The 21,015-nt window shown below is 41.4% G+C and overlaps 1 protein-coding gene across 8 annotated transcripts in view; it reads right to left on the bottom strand.

Annotated features, from left to right (window-relative positions):
• Positions 1-2,827: 2,827 nt before the first annotated feature.
• HIRA (histone cell cycle regulator) overlaps positions 2,828-21,015 on the bottom strand; it is a 104,350-nt gene continuing 86,162 nt past the window's right edge. For all 8 annotated transcript variants that reach the window (XM_010330500.3, XM_039462433.2, XM_074391200.1 and 5 more), the window contains one exon: positions 2,828-3,692. In XM_010330500.3, coding sequence (XP_010328802.1) covers positions 3,253-3,692 — 440 coding nt within the window. In that variant the 3' untranslated portion in view covers positions 2,828-3,252. The remainder of the gene's footprint in view (positions 3,693-21,015) is intronic.

Here is a 21,015-nt window from a genome sequence, read left to right as displayed (position 1 = left end):
AGAATGATAAAAACCCTCACAAACTCAATGATAAAGACAATCCAATTTAAAAGTTGGCAAAGGATCTGAATAGACATTTCTTCATATATGGCACACAGTGACTAAAAATCATGAGAGGTTGCTCAACATATTGTCACTAGGGAAATAAAAAACCACTCTGAGACATCACTTCATACCCACTACGAGGCCTTTACTTAAAACAACCTGATAGGCTGGATGTGGTGGCTCACAGCTGTAATCCCAGTGCTTTGGGAGGCCAAGGCAGGAGGATTGCTTGAGTGCAAGAGTTCAAGGCCAGCACGGGCAACAGCGAGAACCCCTTCTTCATAAAAAGATATAAATATACATACACACATACTTGGCAATAGGAAGTGCTGGCAAAGATATGGGAGAACTGGAAACCTCATACACTGGTGATATAAACATAAAATGGAGCAGCCACACTGGAAGGCGGAATGGCAGTTTGTTACAGTTATCATACGACTCAGTCATATGAGTCATAGAGTCATCATGTGACTCAGCAATTCCACTCCTAAGTCTATATATTATATATCCAAGATAAATGAAAACACATTTCCACATAAAAACTTATACACAAATGTTTATAGTACTGCTATGCATAATTCTCAAAAGGTGGAAACAATCCAAATGTCCATAAACAGATGAACAGGTAAACAAAATGATGCAAACAATGGAATATTATTTGGTCATAAAAAGAAGTGGAATAATGGCACATGCTACAACATGGATGAACCTTGAAAATATTATGCTAAGTGAAAGCAGTCAGACAAAACAGCAATATTCTGTGATTCCATTTCTCTGAAATGTTCTGAATAAGTAAATCTGTAGAGATGGAAAGCAGATTAGCGGTTGCCTCAGAATAATGGGAATTGGGGGACAGGGCATGATAAAGTGTATGGGGTTTCTTTTTGAGGTGATGAACAGATTCTAATAATGGCCGTGGTAATGGCTGCACATATGATGTGACTACACTGAAAACCATTAAAGTGTAAACTGCATGCTGTTAATTATTTCAGTAAAGCTGTGTGTTTTTTAAAGTGCATCATAAGCATGAGCCATCCTTTTTTTTTTTTTTTGAGACAGAGTCTTGCTGTATTGTCCAGGCTAGAGTGCAATGGCATGGTCTCGGCTCACTGCAACTTCTGCCTCCTGGGATCAAGCAATTCTCCTGCTTCAGCCTCCTGAGTAGCTAGGACTACAGGCATCTGCCACCACGCCTGGCTATTTTTTTTTAAATTATTTTTAGTAGAGGCAGGGTTTCACCATGTTGGTCAGGCTGTTCCTGAACTCCTGGCCTCAAGTGATCCACCCGCCTTGGCTTCCCAAAGTGCTGGGATGACAGGCGTGAGCCACTGCGCCCGGCCTGAGTCATCCTTCTCTGAGGAAAATGTACTCTCAAGAAAAACCAGCAGACTTAGGAAGAGAGTGCATAGGTTACACAGCAAGTGTATATTTAATTCTATGAGGAACTATCACACTGTTTGTCAAAGTAACTATTCTGCCTACCAGCAATGCAAGAGTTCCAGTTGCTCCACATCCTCACGAATATTCACTATTGTCTTTTTAAAAAATGTAAGCCATTCAAATAGACATGTGTTGTTACTCTGTTATTTCTTTTGCTGTATGGAAGCTTTTTAGTTTGTTTAATTTGTCTACTTTTTTGTTGTATTTGCTTTTGAGTTCTTAGTCATAAATTTTTTTTTTTTTTTTGAGACAGTCTTGCTCTGTCAATGCATGCATACAAGCATGATGTGCTGGCTTTGTTTGGCATGCACATCCAGCCACTTGACATCCGAGGTAGGCATGGAGTGGAATGGCTGCTAGGTGGGGAAGCAGCCAGAGATCAGTGGTCAGTTACCCAGGCCTCTGATTCCAAGTCCAGGGCTCCTTCCACACACAGGGTGGTGGTGACAAAGATCAGGACCCAGGAGTGTGTGGTACTCATCCCTCGCTGTGCTTCAAGATTCTGTGATTCTATTTCTTCTCCTGTAGATCAACGTCTGGACCACTTTCTAAGAGAACTGCAACTTTCCTGATAATTCTCCAGTATATCCAAGACTGTATATCCTGATTTCCTTTCATGAAATTGTCCAATCAGCTGCAGCCCTTGGTGCACAGCATGATCCGGACCTGGAGCATAGCAAGACCAGAACCAAGAACCATGACACCTCACTTGGGAGATGATGTGTGCAAAGTGATCTACGGTGCTGCATAACCACAGAAGTGACCCTTCTATACTGTGAAATGAATTTCTGCATAGGGGGTATATTAGGGTTCTCTACAGGGACAGAATGAGGATATATAGTTTATTAAGTATTAACTTACACGATCGCAAGATCCCACAATATGCTGTCTGCAAGCTGAGCAGCAAGGAGCGCCAGTCCAAGTCCCAAAACTGAAGAACTTGGGAGTCCGATGTTCGAGGGCAGGAAGATTCCAGCACAGGAGGAAGAGGTAGGCTGGCAGGCTAGTCATGTCTCATCTCTTCATGTTTTTCTAACTGTTTTATATTTGCTGGTGGCTGATTAGATGGTACCTACCGGATTAAGAGTGGGTCTGCTTTCCCCAGCCCTACTGACTCAAATGTTAATCTCCTTTGGCAACACCCTCACAGACACCCAGGATCAATACTGCATCCTTCAATCCAATCAAGTCAACATTCAGTATTAGCCATGACAGGAGGGAATCAGATGACACAAAAGATGTCTTCTGGCTCTCATGTTCTGTCGCTGCCTACTTCAGGAGAGAGATGCACAGTGTGGGGAGGATGAAAGTTAGAAGGAAAAGGCAATAGAAATCAGGAGGGTTTGGTATCCAATGTGTGTTCATTTATTTTACACTTACAAAAGAAATTGCCCACCCCTTTGCCCCATTCCCCCAAAACAGTCTCTTTTTACAAACATTTAAAAATTAAAACCAAATGAAGATAGACAAGTTAATTTCAGTACAATTACTTTTCAGTGTAGCTGTCATAATTAGAGTTTAAATTTCCTACAAGTGACCAATGTCCAAGTGACTTATAGGGAAATCCTGATTATCGGCCAAAGGAAATTCCATATTACAAGTTAGCAAATTCGAGTACAAAAATAGTCCGTGTGTTGGAACAACTTTCCTTTTACATAGGTCTCAGGTCAGTCTGCTGACTGCGTAATACCTAACGCTTTCCGATTCTCTCTCACAAATGGCTCAATCATCACTGCTGAAGCAGCACAGCGCCTGCAGCAGCAGGGGCTAGTGTCCACCTTGGGGCCGTGCTGGAGACAGCAGGCCTGGGAATGCCTTGCTGGCCCCAGGGCACCTGGGCAGAGCTCCAGCCCCAGCTCCGCATAGAGGGCCTGGAGGGAGGGACGAGCTTCCCCCTCCAGAGGCAACGTCAGGCCCAGGACACAGGGCACATCTGCCCAGAGAGCTGGGCTGGCGCTGGTACAGAACAGCACATCTCCTGCCAGTGTCTTCTTCCCCTGCAGCCTGGCCAGGTGAGAGGAGGCCCTGTGTGTCATCAGCGACAAGAGTGTGGCCCTGCCCGTGCTGCAGCCAGGGCAGGCCGGGGCAGTCTACTTGTCCCTCAGGATGTCGAGCTGTTCCTGACACTCGGTGAAGAGGCGCTGGAATCGGAGGTTCTGCCCGATGACTGGCAGCAGCTCCTTCAGCAGCTCCCTCTTCCGCAGACCCTGTGGACACAGAGTGACAGCTGAGTGCAACTGTCAGTGAGGACACCTAGATTGTGGGGACATTCCTGGCCTAGCAGAGAACCTTGTGTCTGCCCACAGAAGAGAGAAAGAACCAATTCCTCTGCAGATGAGAAACTGTGAGAGAGCTGTGGGGCAAATGCCAGGATGAAGTGGCAGGTAGAGTGGAAGCAACAAAGTATGGGGATAAAGGAGGATGAGGCCAGTGCAGGGTCTGCTCCTCCATCTGTGGGCACAGTCACTGCTGATCTTATAGTGACTGGGAAGTGGCCTGAGCATCCAGGGCAGGATGAGAGTAGAACATCAAGACTGAGGGTCAGGTGGCTGGCCATTCAGGAGGGGCTGTTCCCTCATGCTGATATTTGCCTGGGATTTTGGGTAAAGCCCCAGGGTAAGGATGCACCTGAGGCCCAGTGGCCAAGATAAATGAGGTGCCAGTATCCCTGATGTGGTGTATGTTTGGACATTGTCCAAATTACATTTAGTTGCCCAAACATCCTCCACATCAGGGCACAATGGCACCACAGTCTGAAACAAGCATTGCCTGGTGGGGGTCTCCGCTGAACAGACCAAAAGAGCGGACTCCTGAGCAATACGGCTGGTCCAAAGGGAAAACTAGCAGCCAGACAACCTTAACACTGGAAGAGAAGGCCTAAGATCTTGAATTAACAGTGACAGACACACTTGCAACAAGACTAGAAGTGACAACAAAGAACAAATGTAAATATAGGTTTGAGTAACACAGAATGCTAGAGATGGGATAAGCAGGAGAATGGGTACTGTGATGACCAAGTCTGATGGAGGAACAGCCCATGCTGAACAGGGAGGCTCTGATACCAGAGTGCCACAGTCACAATAGAGATTGTATGGATTTGCAAAACCTGAAATGTTTACTATCTGGTCCTTTACAGAAAAAGTTTGCCAACTCCTAAAACAGATCATGTTTTCTGACTAAAATAATTGAGTAAAACTCATGGGTCAAAGGGGAAATTAATTCTAATTAAGTGAAACTAAAAATGACTTACAAGAGAATGGTAATAAAAACACAAAATACTCCAAAACTGATGAGACTGAGCAAACAGCTGCTGTTGGAAACAACAGCTTATACTATATTAAAGAGCATGAAAGAATGAGAAACCAAGACTCCAACCTAAAGGCATCAGGGAAAAGGGAAAAAAGAAAAAAAGGGTATCATCAGAAAAAAAATTTTTTTTAAGGAGATGATAATAAAAATTGAAAAACAAAGATTTATGGTAGAAGATTTATAAAAACAATCTTTTTTTTTTTTTTTTTTGAGACAGGGTCTAGCTCTGGTGTCCAGGCTGGAGTGTAGTAGTGCAATCATACCTCACTGCAGCCTCAACCTCCCAGGCTCAAGGGATCCTCCTTCCTCAGCTACCTGAGTAGTTGGGACTATAGGTGTGTGACACCATGCCTGGTTAGTTTTTATATTTTTAGTAGAGACAGGCTTTCACCATGTTGGTCAGGCTGGTCTCAAACTCCTGAGCTCAAGCAATCCTCCTGCCTTGTTCTCCCCAAGTGCTGTGATTAAAAGTGTGACCCACTGTGCCTGGCAAAAGTCATTTCTTGAAAAGACTAAAGGACAAATCTCTAGCAAGATTAATTAAGAAAGAGAGATAGAGCTTAAAGAAATAATACTATAAATAAAAAAGAGGTGGGTGGTGGGGTTGAAAAGAAAATAAAATAATAAAATAAATAAAAAAGACGTAACTACAGATATAGAAGAAAAAGATATGATTACTATCAACTTTATGCTAAGAACTTTGAAAATTTAGAGAAAATGGAGAAATTCCTAGAAAAATGTAATTTATCAAAACTATCTCAAAAAGAAATAGAAAGAGTTAATTACCACAAAGAAAACGTGAGGTATACTATTTTAAAACTAACATCTAAGAAACTTCCAAGGATAAGATTTTCTCTTTGTCTTTCCTCTCCCACAATTTGACTGTGGGAGTCAGTGCAGGTTCTTTTGGGATTTTCCTACTTAGAGTTCATTGAGGCTTTGTATTCGCAGATCCATGTCTTTCCTCAAATTTGGAAAATTTCAGCCAGCATTTCTTCGAATAAACTTTCTACGCCTTTATCTCTCTTACACTTCCAGAACTTCGATTATGGATACATAGGTAAACTTGGATGGTGTCTGCTAAGTCCCTTAGGCTCTGTTTGCTTTTCTTCATTCTATTTTCTTTTTCTTCCTCATACTCGATACTTTTATATGATCTGTTTTCAAGTCTGCTGATTCTTCCTTTTGGCTGCTCGAGTCTGCTGTTGAACCCTTCTAGCAAACTTTTCAATTCAGTTGTTGTATTTTTAATATCCAGATTTCTGTTTAGCTCTATTTTTGGAATTTCCATCTCCTTGTTGATACTCTCATTTTGCATTTTGTTCATATATATTTTTCCTGATTTTGTTTAGTTGTCTGTATTCTCCTTGAGCATTTTTAAAGATATTTATTTTAAAGTCTTATGTCAGCCAGGCACGGTGGCTCATTCATGTATCCCAGCACTTTGGGAGGCTGAGGCAGGCAGACTGCTTGAGGTCAGGAGTTTGAGACCAGCTTGGCTAACATGTTGGAATCTTATCTCTACTAAAAATACAAAAATTAGGCCAGGCGCAGTGGCTCAGCACTTTGGGAGGCTGACGTGGGTGGATCTCTTGAGGTCAGGAGTTTGAGACCAGTCTGGCCAACATGGCAAAACCCCATCTCTACTAAAAATCCCAAATCAGCCAGGCGTCATGGCGCATGTCTATAATCCCAGCTACTAGTGAGGCTGAGGCAAGAGAATCATTTGAACCCATGAGGCAGAGGTTGAGGTGAGCTGAGATTGTGGCACTGCACTCCAGCCTGGGCAACAAGAGCAAAACTGTCTCAAAAGAAAAAAAAAAAAATTAGCCAGGCCTGACTTCAGGTGATCCACCTGCCTTGGCCTCCCAAAGTGCTAGAATTACAGGAGCCACTGTGCCTGGCTGTCCTTTTACTTTTAAGCTATTATGTTATTATATGTAATCTGGGTTTCTCATAAGCAGCATACAGCTGGTTGTTTTTAAATCTTATCTGACAATCTATGCCTTTTAATTTAGACTTATATTTAAGGATTAATGACATATCATGGTTTAACTCTATCATCCTGACTACATGTCTGTTTTTTTGCCTTTTGAATGAATTTATTATTTCTATCATTCCATTTTGTTCATTTGTTTTTTTTTAAACTATAATTCTTTTTACTGTTTTGGGATTTGTATGTGTATGAGTTTTGTTTTTTGGTCTTGGTGGTTGCTCTAGGGCATATAACATATAGTATATGTCTTTACTTATCATAGTTTGTTTTCAAGTATTATGTTATCACTTTGTATAATGTGTAAATGTTTATTTAATGAATTTATTTATTTGTGGAGACTGAGTCTCGCTCTGTTGTTCAGACTGGAGTGCAGTGGCGCGATATTGGTTCACTACAATCTCCACCTCCCAGGCTCAAGCAATTCTCCTTCCTCAGCCTCCCAAGTAGCTGGGACCACAGGTGTAGGCCACCACATCCTGCTAATTTTTTTTTTCTTTTGTATTTCAGTAAAGACAGGGTTTCACCGTGTTGCCCAGGCTGGTCTCAAACTCCTAAGCTCAGGCAATCCACCTGCCTTGGCTTCCCAAAGTGTGGGATTACAGGGGTGAGCCACCATACTCGGCCAAAAGTCTTTTAATGATACACTTTCATATCCCCACTCCTGGTCTCTGTGATACTGCTGTCGTGCCACTTCACTTCTACATATATTATAATTACACACTACATTTTCATTATTTGGCTTAAAAAGGTAGAACTTTTTAACTTCTTTTTTTTTTTTTTTTAAGACAAGGTCTCACTCTGTTGCCCAGGCTAGAGTGCAGTGGCATGATCTCGGCTCACTGCAACCTCCACTTCTCAGGTTCAAGTGATTCTTGTGTCTTAGCCTCCTGAGTAGCTGGGATTACAGGCATGTACCACCACACCCGGCTAATTTTTGTATTTCTAATAGAGATGGGGTTTTGCCATGTTGGTCAGGCTCTCTTTTCATTCTCCAAGAGAGTTCATATGATAGGCCACAAAACAAGGCTCAATAAACTTGATATAAATCGAAATTATATCAAGTATCCTGTTAGACCACAGTAGAATAAAATTGGAAACTAACTCCAACAGGAACCCTTAAAACTATACAAATACATGGAAGTTAAATAATCTACTCCTGAATGATCTTTGGGTAAACAATGAAATCAAGATGGAAATTAAAGATGGAATGATAATAATGACACAGCTTATCAAAACCTCTGGGACAGAGCAAAAGAGGTGCCAAGAGGAAAGTTTACAGCATTAAATACTTACATCAAAAAGTCTGAAAGGGGCCAAGCATGATGGCTCATACCTGTAATCCCAGCACTTCTGGAGGCCAAGGCGGGAGGATCACTTGAGGTCAGGAGTTCAAGACAAGCCTGGCCAATGTGCTGAAACCCTGTCTCTACTAAAAATACCAAAAAATTAGCTGGTGTGGTGACACGCACATGTAGACCCGGCTACTTGGGAGGTTGAGGCCTGAGAATCACTTGAACCTAGGAGGCAGAAGTTGCAGTGAGCTGAGATGCACCACTGTACTCCAGCCTCGGTGACAGAGTGAGACTTCTTCTTAAAAAAAAAAAAAAAAAAAGCCAGGCGCGGTGGCTCAAGCCTGTAATCCCAGCACTTTGGGAGGCTGAGGCGGGTGGATCACGAGGTCGAGAGATCAAGACCATCCTGGTCAACATGGTGAAACCCCGTCTCTACTAAAAATACAAAAAACTAGCTGGGCGTGGTGGCGCATGCCTGTAATCCCAGCTACTTAGGAGGCTGAGGCAGGAGAATTGCCTGAGTCCAGGAGGCGGAGGTTGTGGTGAGCCGAGATCGCGCCATTGCACTCCAGCCTGGGTAACAAGAGCGAAAGCCCGTCTCATTAAAAAAAAAAAAAAAAAAAAAAAAAAAAAGTCAAATTAAGCTAAATTAGAAACAAAATGAAAGATACTACAATGGATACCACAGAAATAGAAAAGATCATTCAATACTACAATAAACACCTTTATGCACACAAACTAGAAAATCCAGAGGAAATGGATAAATTCCTGGAAATATATAACCCTCCTAGATTAAATCAGGAAAAAACAGAAACTTTGAGTAGACCAATACAAGTAGCAAGACTGAAACAGTAATTTAAAAATTGTCAACAATAAAAAAAAGTCCAGGACCAGATGGTTTCACAGGTGAATTCTATTGAACATTCAAAGACGAATTGGTACCAATCTTACTGAAGCTATTACAAAAGATACAGAAAGAGGGAATCTCCTTAAATCACTCTATGAAGCCACTATCACCCTAATACCAAAACCAGAAAAGGACATAACAAAAAAAGAAATCTACAGACCAATATCCCTGGTGAACGTAGATGCAAAAATTCTCAAGAAAATACTAGCTAACCAAATTCAACGGTGTATCAAAAAGATAATGCACCATCATCAAGTGGATTTCATACCAGGGATGCAGGAAAGGCTTAACATAAGCAAGTCTATAAATGACATAAATCACATAAACAGAATTAAAAACAAAAATTATACTATCATTTCAATAGATGCAGAAAAAGCATCTAACAAAATCTAGTATGCCTTTGATTAAAACCCTCAGCAAAATCATCATAGAAGGGAAATACCTCACGGTAACAAAAGCCATCTGTGACAAACCCACAGTTGACTTTATACTGAACAGGGAAAAGATAAAAGCATTCCCGCTGAGAAGAAAGAAAGGGCATCCAAATATGTAAAGAGTAAAGTATGTAAAGTCAAAATATCGCTGTTTGCCAGTGATATGAACATATACCTAGAAAACCCTAAAGATTCATCCAAAAAGCTCTTAGATCTACTAAATGAATTCAGTAACGCTTCAAGGTATAAAATCAACGTATACAAATCAGTAACACTGCTGTACAACGACGACCAAGCTGAGAATCAAATCAAGAACCCTTTATTACAACAGCTGCAAATAAATAAAATACTTAAGAATATACCTAACCAAGGATGTGAAAGATCTCTGCAAGAAAAACTGAAAATCAGTTTGCTGAAAGAAACCACAGACAACGCAAACAAATGGAAACACATCCCATGCTCATAGATGGGTAGAATAAAAAATGACCATACTGCCAAAAGCAATATAGAGATTCAATGTAATTCCCATCAAAATACCATGATTATTCTTCACAGAACGAGAAGAAACAACCCTAGAATTCACATGGAACAACGGCAGGGTGTGGTGGCTAATGCCTATAATCCCAGCACTTTGGGAGGCTAAGGTGGGCAGATCACTTGAGCCCAGGAGTTCCAGACCAGCCTGGGCAACGTGGCAAAACCCTGTCTCTGCAAAACACAACAATTAGCTGGATGCAATGGTGTGTGCTGTAGTCCCAGTTACTTGGGGGACTGAGGTGCAAGATCACTTGAGCCTTGGAGGCAGAAGTTGCAATGAGCTGAGATTGTGCCATATTGCATTCCAACCTGGGTGACAGAGTGAGACCCTGTCTCAAAAAAAAAAGAAAAAAAAATTGTGTGGAACCAAAAAAGAGCCCACGTTACCAAAGCAAGATTAGGCTGGAAGTATCACATTACCCACCATCAAACTATACTACAAGGATACGGTTACCACCAAAACAGCATGGTACTGGTATAAAAATAGGCACACACACCAATGAAACAGAATAGAAAACCCAGAAATAAAACCAAATAACAGCCAAAAGATCTTCAACAAAGCAAACAAAAATATATCTTTATCTTTTCCCTGTTCAATATAAAGTCAACTGTGGGTTTGTCACAGATGACTTTTATTACCTTGACATATTTCCCACTCCAGGGGAACAAACAACCTATTCAACAAATGGTGCTGGGATAATTGGCAAGCCACATATAGAAGAATGAAGCTGGATCCTTATCTCTCACCTTATACAAAAATCAACTCAAAATCAACTCAAGATGGATCAAAGACTTAAATCTACACCTGAAACCACAACAATTCTAGAAGATAACATAGGAAAAAGTCTTCTAGACATTGGCTTAGGCAAATAGTTCATGATCAAGAACCCAAAAGCAAATGCAATAAAAACAAAGATAGGGCCGGGCGCGGTAGCTCAAGCCTGTAATCCCAGCACTTTGGGAGGCTGAGACGGGTGGATCACGAGGTCAAGAGATCGAGACCATCCTGGTCAACATGGTGAAACCCCGTCTCTACTAAAAATACAAAAAATTAGCTGGGCATGGTGGTGCGTGCCTGTAATCCCAGCTACTCAGGAGGCTGAGGCAGGAGAATTGCCTGAACCCAGGAGGCGGAGGTTGCGGTGAGCCGAGATCGCGCCATTGCACTCCAGCCTGGGCAACAAGAGCGAAACTCCGTCTCAAAAAAAAACAAAAACAAAAACAAAGATAAACACATGGCACCTAATTAAACTAAAAAGCTACTGCACGTAAAATAAATAATCAGCAGAGTAAACAGACAACCCAGAGAGTGGGAGAAAACATTTGCAAACTATGCATCTGACAAAGGACTAACATCCAGAATCTACGAGAACTCAAACAAATCAGCAAGAGAAAAACAACGCCATCAAAAAGTGGGCAAAGAACATGAATAGACAATTCTCAAAAGAAGATATACAAATGGCCAACAAATATATGAAAAAATGCTCAACATCACTAACTATCAGGGAAATGCAAATCAAAACCATAATGACATACCACTTTACTCTTGCAAGAATGGCCATAACTAAAAAATAAAAAAAATAACAGTATTAGCATGGAGGTGATGAAAAGGAACACTTTTACACTGCTCGTGGGAATGTAAACTAGTACAATCACTATGGAAAACAGTATGGAGACTCCTTTTGGAGACGGAGTCTCACTCTGTCACACAGGCTGGAATGCAGTGATGTGATCTCGGCTCACTGCAACCTCTGCCTCCTGGGTTCAAGTGATTCTCCTGCCTCAGCCTCCTGAGTAGCTGGGACTATAGGAATGTACTACCACACTTGGCTAATTTTTTGTATTTTTAGCAAAGATGGGGTTTCACCATGTTGGCTGGGCTGATCCCAAACTCCTGACCTCAGGTGATCTGCCTGCCTCAGCCTCCCAACATGCTGGGATTACAGGCATGAGCCACTGTGTCTGGATGGAGATTCCTTAAAGAACTAAAAATAGCACTACCAATTCATTTGATCCAGCAATCCCACTACTGTGTATTTACCCAGAGGAAAAGAAGTCATTATATGAACAATACACTTGTACACATGTTTACAGCAGCACAATTTGCAACTGCAAAAATACAGAACCAGTCTAAATGCCCATCAACCAATGAGTGGATAAAGAAAATGTATATATATACACCATGGAATACTACTCAGTCTTGGAATGAAATAATGGCATTCCCAGCAACCTGGATGGAGTTGGAGACCATTATTCTAAGTGAAGCAACTCAGGAATAGAAAACCAAACATTATATGATCTTGCATTTATAAGTAGGAGCTAACCTATGAGGATGCAAAGGCATAACAATGATATAATGGACTTTGGGGACTCAGGGGGAAGGGTGGAGGAGGTGAGGGATAAACGACTATCCATTGGCTACAGTGTACACTGCTCAGGTGATGGGTGCACTAAAATGTAAAAAAAAAAAAAAAAAAGAGAATAAGTGACTCGTGTAAATAGGATACTCAGTAAGATTATCAGCATAGTCAGTAGGATGATATGTTTAACGAAAAGAAAGAGCCCAGGTGCACTGGCTTATGCTTGTAATCCCAACACTTTGGGAGGGTGAGGTGGGTATATTGCTTGAGCTCAGAGTTTGAGACCAGCCTGGGCAACATAGCAAAATCCCACCTCTACCAAAAATACACACACACACACACACACACACACACACACACACACACACACACAATTAGCCAGGCATGGTGGCCCACATCTGTGGTCCCAGCCACTCAGACTCAGGAGGCTAAAGTGGGAAGATAGCTTAAGCCTGGGAGGTGGAGGATAAAGTGAGCTGAGATTGTGCCAATGTACTCTGGCCTGGGTGGCAGACTCAGAGTGTCTCCAAAAAGAAAAGAAAAAAAAAAAAAGGAAGGACAGAAAGAAAAAAATCCTGACAACTGAGAATACTATATTCAGTAAAACTATACTTCAAAAATGAGGGAGAAATTGAGACATTTCCAGATAAACAAAAGAAGTTCATTGCTACTAGACCAGCTCCACAAAAAGTGTTAAATGGAATCCTTCAAGCTGAAACAAAACAATGCTATACAGTACATAAAGTTCTCCAGCAAATAGATGGATTAAATATTAAAAACCTATGTTATAGGTCGGGCGCGGTGGCTCACACCTGTAATCTCAGCACTTTGGGAGGCCAAGGCGGGTGGATCACGAGGTCAAGAGATCGAGACCATCCTGGTCAACATGGTGAAACCCCGTCTCTACTAAAAATACAAAAATTAGCTGGGCATGGTGGCGCGTGCCTGTAATCCCAGCTACTCAGGAGGCTGAGGCAGGAGAATTGCCTGAACCCAGGAGGCGGAGGTTGCGGTGAGCCAAGATAACGCCATTGCACTCTAGCCTGGGTAACAAGAGCGAAACTCCGTCTCAAAAAAAAAAACAAACAAAAAAAAACCTATGTTATAATTTTGGTTGGTAATTCAATTTTTTATTTCATAAAATCTAAAAGACAAAAGCATGAAAATGGTCGCAAATCTGTTAATGGGTATACAACAAAGATATATATAATTTGTTACATGAATAACCTAAAATATTTTAGGTGGGGTGGAACTAGAGGAGCTAAAGGAGTAAAGTTCTTGTATGCAACTGAAATCAGTTTAAGATAGACTGTTCTAATATTAGAAATGTTTTATGTAATCTCCGTGGTAACAACAAAGAAAATATCTGTAGAATATACACAAAAAGAAATGAGAAGGGAATCAAAACAAGTCACTATAAAAAACACAAAGGAAAGCAGACAGGGATAAAACATGGGACAAGAATCTACAAAATATACAGAAAATAATTTTAAAATAAAATACTAAGTCTTTACCTATCAGTAATTACTAAACTGTAAATAGATTAAACTCTTCAATCAAAAGATATAGATTGGCAGAATGGATTAAAAAATAGGATCAAATTATATGCTATCTAAAAAAGACTCACTCAATTATTTATTTAGGAGATAGAGTCTTGCTCTTTAGCCTCAGTTGTAGTGCAGTGGGTACAATCATGCCACACAGCCATGGACGTAAGGTCACAGCAGCCTTGACCTCTTGAGCTCAAGAAATTCTCCTGCCTCAGCCTCCTGGGTAGCAAGGACCAGAAGCGTGTCCAACCATGCCTGGCTAAGTTTTTTAAAAAGTTTTTTGGAGAGACAAGGTCTCACACCATGTTGGCCAGGCTGGTCTTGAATTCCTGGCCTCAAGTGATCCTTCCATCTCAGACTCCCACAGTGCTAGGTTTACAGAGGGCTCACCTAGACCTAAGGACATGCACAAGTTGAAAGTGAAAGAATAGAAAAAGACATTCCATGCAAATAATAATTAAAAGAGAGCAGGGATGCAATATATCATCAGACAAAATAGGCTGTTACATGATTGTTATATCAAAAACTGTTATAAGAGACAAAGAAGGATATTACATAATGATAAAAGGCTCAATTTACCAAAAGTCTCAATTTACCACATATGTTTAAAATGTAGACAGAAATATGTAGCTCTACAATAATAGGAGACTTTAATATCCTACTTTCAATATTGGGACAGAATGACTAGACAGATAATCAATAAGGAAACAGAGGACCTGAACACTAGAGGCCAAACGGACATAATGAACATATACACTCCGCCAAAGCACACATATTTTCCTCAAGTGCACATGAAACATTCTCCAAGACAGCCTATATGTTAGGCCACAAATAAGTCTTAGTACATTTTAAAAGATTGAAATCATATAAATTGTCTTTTCTGATTACAATGCAATGAAACTAGAAATCAACAGAAGGAAAAATAAAAAATCTACAACATCGTGGAAGTTGGAAAACAGGTTATTTTAAATTTTATGTATTTTTATATAAAGAGATGGAGATGGTTGGGTATGATGGCTCACACCTGTAATCTCAGCACTTTGGGAGCCTGAGACGGATGGACTGATTGAGCCGAGGAGTTTGAAACCAGCCTGGACAACAGGGCAAAACCCCATATCAACAAAAAATACAAAAATTGGTTGGGTGTGGTGGTGCACATCTGTAGTCCCAGCTACTCAGGAGGCAGAGGTAGGAGGATTGTTTGAGCCAGAAGGTTGAGGCCACAGTGAGAAAGGGAGAGAGAGAGAAAGAAAGAGAGAGAGAGAGAGAAAGAGAGAGACAGACAGACAGACAGACAGAGACAGACAGTGACAGTCTTGCTATGTTGTTCAGGCTGGTCTCAAACTCCTGACCTCAAGTGATCTTCCCACCTCAACTTCCCAAAGTGCTGGGATTACAGGTGTGAACCACCATGCTTGGCTGAAAAAAAACCACACTATTAAACAAAGTGAGACAAATGAAAATAAAAATACAACACACCAAAACTTACAGTATGCAGTGAAAGCTGACCTCAAATCAATAATCTAACATTATATCTTAAGGAACTAGAAAAAGAACTATACCCAAAACTAGCAGAAGGAAATAATAAAGATAATACAGAGATAAAGAAAATAGATAATAGAACAATAATAGAGATAAATCAAGGGAACCAAGAATTGATTCTTTGAAAAGATTAACAAAATTGACAAACATTTAGCTAGACAACATAAGAAAAAGAGAGGAGATCCAAATAATGAAAATAAAAATTGAAAGAGGGTACATTTTTATCCATGCCACAAAAATGAAAAAGATTATTAGAACAGCATGAACAACTACATGATTATAAATTTGATAACCTACATAAAAGGGAAATAAATAAGCTATCAAGACTGAATCATAATGAAATGAAAAGCCTAGGATTGACAGGGCGCAGTGGCTCACACCTGTAATCCCAGCACTTTGGGAAGCCAAGGCAGGTGGATCCTGAGGTCAAGAGATGAAGACTATCCTGGCCAACACGGTGAAACTCCGTCTTGGCTAAAAATACAAAAATTAGCTGGCCATGGTGATGCGTGCCTGTAGTCTCAGTGCCTCAGGAAACAGGCAAGAGAACTGCTTGAACCCAAGAGGCGGAGGTTGCAGTGAGCCAAGATCGCACCAGCCTGGCGACAGAGCAAGACTCTGTCTCAAAAAAAAAAAAAGCCTAGGATCACATAGCTTCTCTGATGTATTCTACCAAACATTTAAACTAGAATTAACACCAATTCTCCTTCCAAAAACTTGGATAGGTAGAAATACTTTCTACTTCATGCTGTGAGGACAGAATTACCCTGACAAAGCCAGACAAAGATTCTACAAGAAAACTATTAGACCAATATCCTTTGTAAACAGTGATGCAAAAATCCTTAACAAAACGTTGACACACAGAATCAATAGCACATTAAAAGAATTATACACCATGACCAAGTTGGATTTGTTCCTTAAATGCAAGAATGGTTTAATATATGAAAACCAATCATTGTAATATATCACCTTAAGGAAATAAAAGAAAATTTTAAAATGGCATGATGATCTTGACACAGAAAAACATCTGAGAAAATTCAACACCCTTTCTTGATAAAAGCACTCAACAAACTAGGAATGGAAGAAAACATAATAAAGACCATAAATAAAAAGCCCACAGCTAACATCATACTTAATGGTAAAAGACTAAAAGCTTGTCCTGTAATAACAGGAACAAGAGAAGGATGTTTGCTTCCAGCACTTCTATTTAACATAGCATTCAAAGTCCTAGACAAATCAATTAGGCAAGATAAAGAAATAAAAGGCAACCAAATTGGGAAAAAAGTAGTAAAATTATCTCTGATCACAGATGACATGATCTTATATACAGAAAACCCTAAAGATTCACCAAAAAACTACTATAAACAAAGCCAAACATTCTGCCTGCCTATGGTATTAGGAAGAAGCTACAAGAGGACATGCCCTCTGGTCTGAAGTCAATACGAAGAGCAACCAAGTACTATTAATATTTCCTTACCCCTCGGCTCTTAGTAAAGGTTGGTTTCTCCATTGTTTCAGGATGTGATGTATAGCTCTGTACGGTCTGCAACACACAACTAATCACCACCTCTCTGGCCACGGCCACAGGTCTTACAGCAGCAGTCCCCAACCTTTTTGGCACCCTGGACTGGTTTTGTGGAACACAATTTTTTCACAAATTTTTCAGACAATTTCAGCTGGGGAGGGGAAGACGGTTTCAGGATAAAACTGTTCCACCTCAGATCATCAGGTATTAGATTCCCATAAGGAGCACACAACCTAGATCACTCGTATGTGCAGTTCACAATGGGTTTGTGTTCCTATGAGAATTTAATGTTGGTGCTGATTGGTCTGTGGCCCAGGGGTTGGGGACCCCTGCCTTACACTGAAGACCACAGCAAAGGGAGGCTTCCTAACAGCAGGGACTGGCTGGGGAGGCTGGAGTCAGAACAGAGCTCAGGAACCTGAATGGTGGTTGCTTAGTGCTCCAACCTTCTGCTTACCATTTTCCTCCTGTGCACACTGAACTATGCAAAGGATCCTTGAAATTGAAAGAAATCTGAAACTTTGGCATCCCTGTGGTGCACTGGAAGCTCAAATCAGAGTATATAGAGAGCTTCTATAATATACATAAAGTCCCTACAAACCAGTGAGAAAAACAAATGGCAACAAGTATTTCAACAGATAGGTCAAAGAAAAGGAAACACAAGCAGCTCTTTAATATATGAAATGATGCTCTCCTAACAAGTCTTCTTGGGAGGGCTGTTGAGTCAGCATGGCTGGTTGGAAGTCCATCCTCCAACCATAGCTACATTTTCCCAGTTATTTGAAGAATCAGTTCCATTTGAATGATCAATTCTCACCATAAGAGTGTTGATAAATACGGCTGGGTGCGGTGGCTCATGCTTGTAATCCCAGCACTTTGGGAGGCTGACGCAGGCAGATCATCTGAGGCTAGGAGTTCAAGACCAGTCTGGCCAATATAGCGAAACCCTGTCTCCACTAAAAATACAAAAATCAGCTGGGCATGGTGGTGCGTGCTTATTATCCCAGCTACTTGGGAGGCTGAGGCAGGAGAATAGCTTGAACCCAGGAGGTGGAGGCTGCAGTGAGCCAAGAAGCCAAGATCACGTCACTGCAGTCCACACTCTAGCCTGGGTGACAGAAAGAGACTCTGTCTCAGGAAAAAAAAAAAAAAAAAAAAAAGTGTTGGTAAATAAACCCAACAAAAGCACAGAAGGCTCACGCTCACTCATCTCCTCTGCCTCAATATCTAGATGAAAAGACAGTAATAATACAGAAAAAAAGGAATAAATTCAGAATAGTGTTGAGATCAGGAGAGGATCTGGCAGACACTGGGATTGGCTATGTCTATGTCTGCTCTAAATCCTCTTCTCCTACATATTCTTTGTACACAGGCAGAAAAGCTGCTCATTTTCCCAGCCTTCCTTGCAGTAGGGGTGGGTGTCCAAGTGATTTAATGGTTGCCTATGAGGCACAGACTAGTTTCTGGGAGACTTTTTTTCCTGATGAGAGGGTGAATGTTGCTGTTACCAGATTTCGCCTTTTCTCTCTCCTTCCCTGATCTTGGACATAGAAGCCACCTTGGGACCATGAGGGAATGGCCAGGAGACCTTTACAGAGGGTGGAAAGTACACACTGACAGGTGACTCTGGGTGGGGAACGACAAATTCTCCTTCTTTACCACTTACTGCCTCAGTAAAGTGTCCTGTTTGGAGTTGGTAAGGAATGAGGAGGAAAAAAAGAAATCACAGCCATTAATTGGTAGCCTGTTTGTGGCTCCTTCAGTCTGTACCACCAAAGCCCAGAGTGATTACTTTCAGGCTGAGAAAGAGAACTACTATGTTGCGCTTTGGATGGCATCTTGGGCTAAGGCTGACAGAATGACAGCTGGATCAGACTGAAGCTTCACAACCTACCCATGAGGAGGAGTCTGCCTGCCTCCCACTCGAGTAGATGGCCTGCCCTGGAGGTGAGACACGCTGAGCAAACAGCTGTACTTTTCAAAAGGAAACCTGGGGCAGGGCACAGTGGCTCATGCCTGTAATCCCAGAACTTTGGGAGGCCTAGGCTGGTGGATTACCTAAGGTTAGGAGTTTAAGACCAGCCTGGCCAACATAGTAAAACCTCATGTCTACTAAAAATACAAAAATTAGCTGGGTGTGGTGACACATGCCTGTAATCTCAGCTACTCAGGAGGCTGAGGCAGGAGAATTGCTTGAGCCCAGAGACAGGTTGCAGTGGGCCGAGATCGTGCCATTGCACTCCAGCCTGGCCAAAAAAGCAACACTCTATCTCAAAAAAGAAAAAGATAAGAAAACTTTAGTCAGCTACCAGTCTGGGTCCTTCACTTATAACTGACAACCTGATAACCAAAGATTTCCAGATAGGGTAAAATGTTCTAAAGTAAACACCATGATGAACAAATCAAAGACTGAACCCAGAAAAGGCAGATAATTCAGGGAACAAGTTATTTCAGAAAATGTTAGCATCTGCAGCTAATATCTGAGAAGATATCACAAGTCTTTTCTTCCATTAACAGACCATGCAATTCAGAACAACCTTCCTCACTGACAACAAAGAAAGAAGTCGGACAAATAGAAGCAAAACATGTTAATGACAAATGACTGAACCATGGTGTGGAGAAGACAGAAATCCAAACAGGGATACTTTGCTTTGGAAATATTTACCCCTAAAGAAGAGGCTAAGCAGAACTTCTATCAAATCTGAGGGCCTGTGTTGGCCACAGTGGCTTACACCCATTATTCCAGCACTTTGGGAGGCTGAGGCAGGTGGATCACCTGTGGTCAGGAGTTTGAGACCAGCCTAGCCAACATGGCAAAACCCTGCCTCTACCAAAAACACAAAAATTAGCCAGGTGTAGTGGTGCATGCCTATAATCCCAGCTACTCAGGAGGCTGAGGCAGGAGAATCACTTGAACCCGAGACGTTACAGTGAGCTGAGATTGTGCCACTGTACTCCAGCCTAGGTGACAGAGCAAAACTCTGTCTCTGTCTCAAAAAAAACAAAAACAAAAACAAAAAAACTTGAAGGCCTAGGATGACCAAAGTGGGGGCTAGGGCCCTGGCTAACCTACCCCTCCTTTGTCCTAGTATTCCAAAGGTATGCAAGTATAAACTGGAAGTAAACCAGCCTCTATACCAGCTAGCGCCCAGCTTTGAGTTCCAGGCAGCCTAGAAAACCTCAGTCCCTGAACTGGATCATGGTGTCCCTACACTACTGCCAAGAAGCTGGCAGAAGCAACTGGAAGTGTTCTGCAGAAGAAGATAACATCATCTTAGGCCTCAAACAATTTGTACAGTAAATTTTTCAAATATTATGTCTACCAGACAGTAAAAAATAAGCAGGTACATAAGGAGATAAGACAACACGAATTTGAGAAACAGCAGAAATATTTATAGCCAATGGAAGTAGATCTGCAAAGGCTCCCAATACAAGAATTATCAGACATAAAACTTTAAAATAAGCTTACTATGCTAAAATAGATAAAAGACTGAATTAAAAATCCGGCAGAGAACTGAAAACATAAAAAATAATACAGCTGATTTTTTTTTTTTTTTTTTTTTGAGATGGAGTTTCACTCTTGTCACCCAGGCTAGAGTACAATGGCGTGATCTCAGCTCTGCCTCCTGGGTTCAAATGATTCTCCTGCCTTAGGTTGCCGGGTAGCTGGAATTATAGGTGCATGTCACCATGCCCAGCTAATTTTTTTTTTTTTTTTTTTTTTTTTTTTTTTTTTTTTGAGACAGAGTTTCACCCTTGTTACCCAGGCTGGAGTGCAATGGCGCGATCTCAGCTCACTGCAACCTCCGCCTCCTGGGCTCAGGCAATTCTCCTGCCTCAGCCTCCTGAGTAGCTGGGATTACAGGCACGTGCCACCATGCCCAGCTAATTTTTTGCACTTTTAGTAGAGACGGGGTTTCACCATGTTGACCAGGATGGTCTCGATCTCTCGACCTCGTGATCCACCCACCTCGGCCTCCCAAAGTGCTGGGATTACAGGCTTGAGCCACCGCGCCCAGAAATTTTTGTATTTTTTTTAGTAGAGACAGGGTTTCACCAAGTTGGCGGGATTCGTCTC

The sequence above is a fragment of the Saimiri boliviensis genome, chromosome 21, assembly GCF_048565385.1.
Source record: "Saimiri boliviensis isolate mSaiBol1 chromosome 21, mSaiBol1.pri, whole genome shotgun sequence".
Taxonomy (NCBI): Eukaryota; Metazoa; Chordata; class Mammalia; order Primates; family Cebidae; genus Saimiri; species Saimiri boliviensis.
This window is presented reverse-complemented; position numbering and strand designations above follow the sequence as displayed.